The sequence below is a fragment of the Limulus polyphemus genome, unplaced genomic scaffold (genome assembly GCF_000517525.1).
Source record: "Limulus polyphemus unplaced genomic scaffold, Limulus_polyphemus-2.1.2 Scaffold8055, whole genome shotgun sequence".
Taxonomy (NCBI): Eukaryota; Metazoa; Arthropoda; class Merostomata; order Xiphosura; family Limulidae; genus Limulus; species Limulus polyphemus.
The window spans coordinates 15,171-17,048 of NW_013673665.1; the positions used below are offsets into that span (position 1 = coordinate 15,171).

Consider the following 1,878-nt stretch of genomic DNA (forward strand, 5'->3'; position numbering starts at 1 on the left):
AGAAAATGGTTGAAATAACTAGGTTATTTTATCTTGTCAATAACGGTCTCAACTAAAGTTTTTTGGTGAAAATGACAGAAACAATCTTATTTCATTCTGGATTTTAATTCTATTCCTTTGTTTAAAAATGCTGATAGAGTTTTTTATTATTTGTTTTTTCAGGTGATTGTGATAATCCAGGACATAAACGATAATCCTCCACAGTTCGAGAAAGAAGTGTATTACCATTTCCTATCCGAGAGTGTTCCTGTCGGAACTGTGTTCGAAACAGTTAAAGCTATAGATGCGGACTCTGATCGGAACACAAATCTGTCTTATTCTTTCGCTCCAGACCAAAGAAATTGTGAGTAAAAATCACACAAAAAAACAACAACAAAAATTGGAACATACTTTGTGATGAATTTATTTAAAAAATTAATAACTATTGTTTTTACTTTTTTGTAACTTTCCCGCCTAGAATCACCAATGAGATTCACTGGATTTTTAAACACGTGGTTCTAAACTACTTATGTACATCACTGCTTGTGGAACGATGACTTCGTTGGTTACAGGTTCCTTAATAACATTTAGTCCTTCAAAGAAATTTAAACAAAAATGCCAAATATATCATAATTTCTCCAACTAATTACAACAAGGACTTTCTATGTATTTTACATAAAGAATCAGGGATTCTATCTAATTTCTTTCGTTAATTCTTTACCTCAAACAGTTTGTGGACTCCCCCCCCCCCCAACTATATGAACCGTAAAAAGATATTAGGCGGTTTTTGTTTGAATTTCGCGCAAAGCTACACGAGAGCTATTCTGCACTAGCCGTCCCTAATTTAGCACTGATGGACAAGAGGGAAGGCAGCTAGTCAACACCACCCACCGCCAACTTTTGGGCTACTCTTTTACCAACGAATAGTAGGATTGACCGTCACGTTATAACGCCCCCACTGCTGAAAGGGCGAGCATGTTCGGTGATGAGAATTCGAATCCGCGATCCACAGATTGCGAGTTGAGCGCTTTTAACCACCAGACCATGCCAAGCCTAAGAAGTCGACAATTGACCTCAGTTGTTCTTGTCCTATAACATTTACGAAATTTAATTCCAAATATTACTACAGTTCTTTCAGAGAATTACACACTGATAACCGGATTCTTTCACACCAAGTGGACGATTAAATTGGATAATCAGTAACACTGTGTGAAACTGGATCAATAAATCACGTTACGTTAAAACACTTCCATTGTTATTGTTTTTCTGGTATAAACTGTAATACAATTAGTAAAATGACAAAGCATCTTTTTTATATAGTTGGAAATATCATAACAATAAAAACTGATCATGCCGCATAGTGCATAAGTTATATCAACATTCATTGTTATCACTGTAGAGAAGTCGATAACGATGTACATTAATTGTTATCACTATACAGTGAAGTAGATAACGATGTGCATTCATTGTTATCACTATACAGTGAAGTACATAAAGATGTGCATTCATTGTTATCACTATACAGTGAAGTAGATAATGATGTGCATTCATTGTTATCACTGTACAGTGAAGTAGATAATGATGTACATTCATTGTTATCACTATACAGTGAAGAAGATAATGATGTTCATTCATTGTTATCACTATACAGTGAAGTAGATAACGATGTACATTCATTGTTATCACTATACAGTGAAGTAGATAATGATGTGCATTCATTGTTGTCACTATACAGTGAAGTAGATAACGATGTACATTCATTGTTATCACTATACAGTAAAGTAGATAATGATGTGCATTCATTGTTATCACTATACAGTGAAGTAGATAACGATGTACATTCATTGTTATCACTATACAGTGAAGTAGATAACGATGTACATTCATTGTTATCACTAT

General features: G+C 34.2%; 1 protein-coding gene across 1 annotated transcript in view; it reads left to right on the forward strand.

Moving 5' to 3' along the window:
- LOC106475077 (protein dachsous-like) overlaps window positions 1-1,878 on the forward strand; it is a gene marked incomplete at both ends in the record, with an annotated part of 35,833 nt that overhangs the window by 14,907 nt on the left and 19,048 nt on the right. Inside the window, one exon of the mRNA XM_013935771.1 lies at window positions 163-343. Within this exon, the coding sequence (XP_013791225.1) occupies window positions 163-343 (181 nt within the window). The remainder of the gene's footprint in view (window positions 1-162; window positions 344-1,878) is intronic.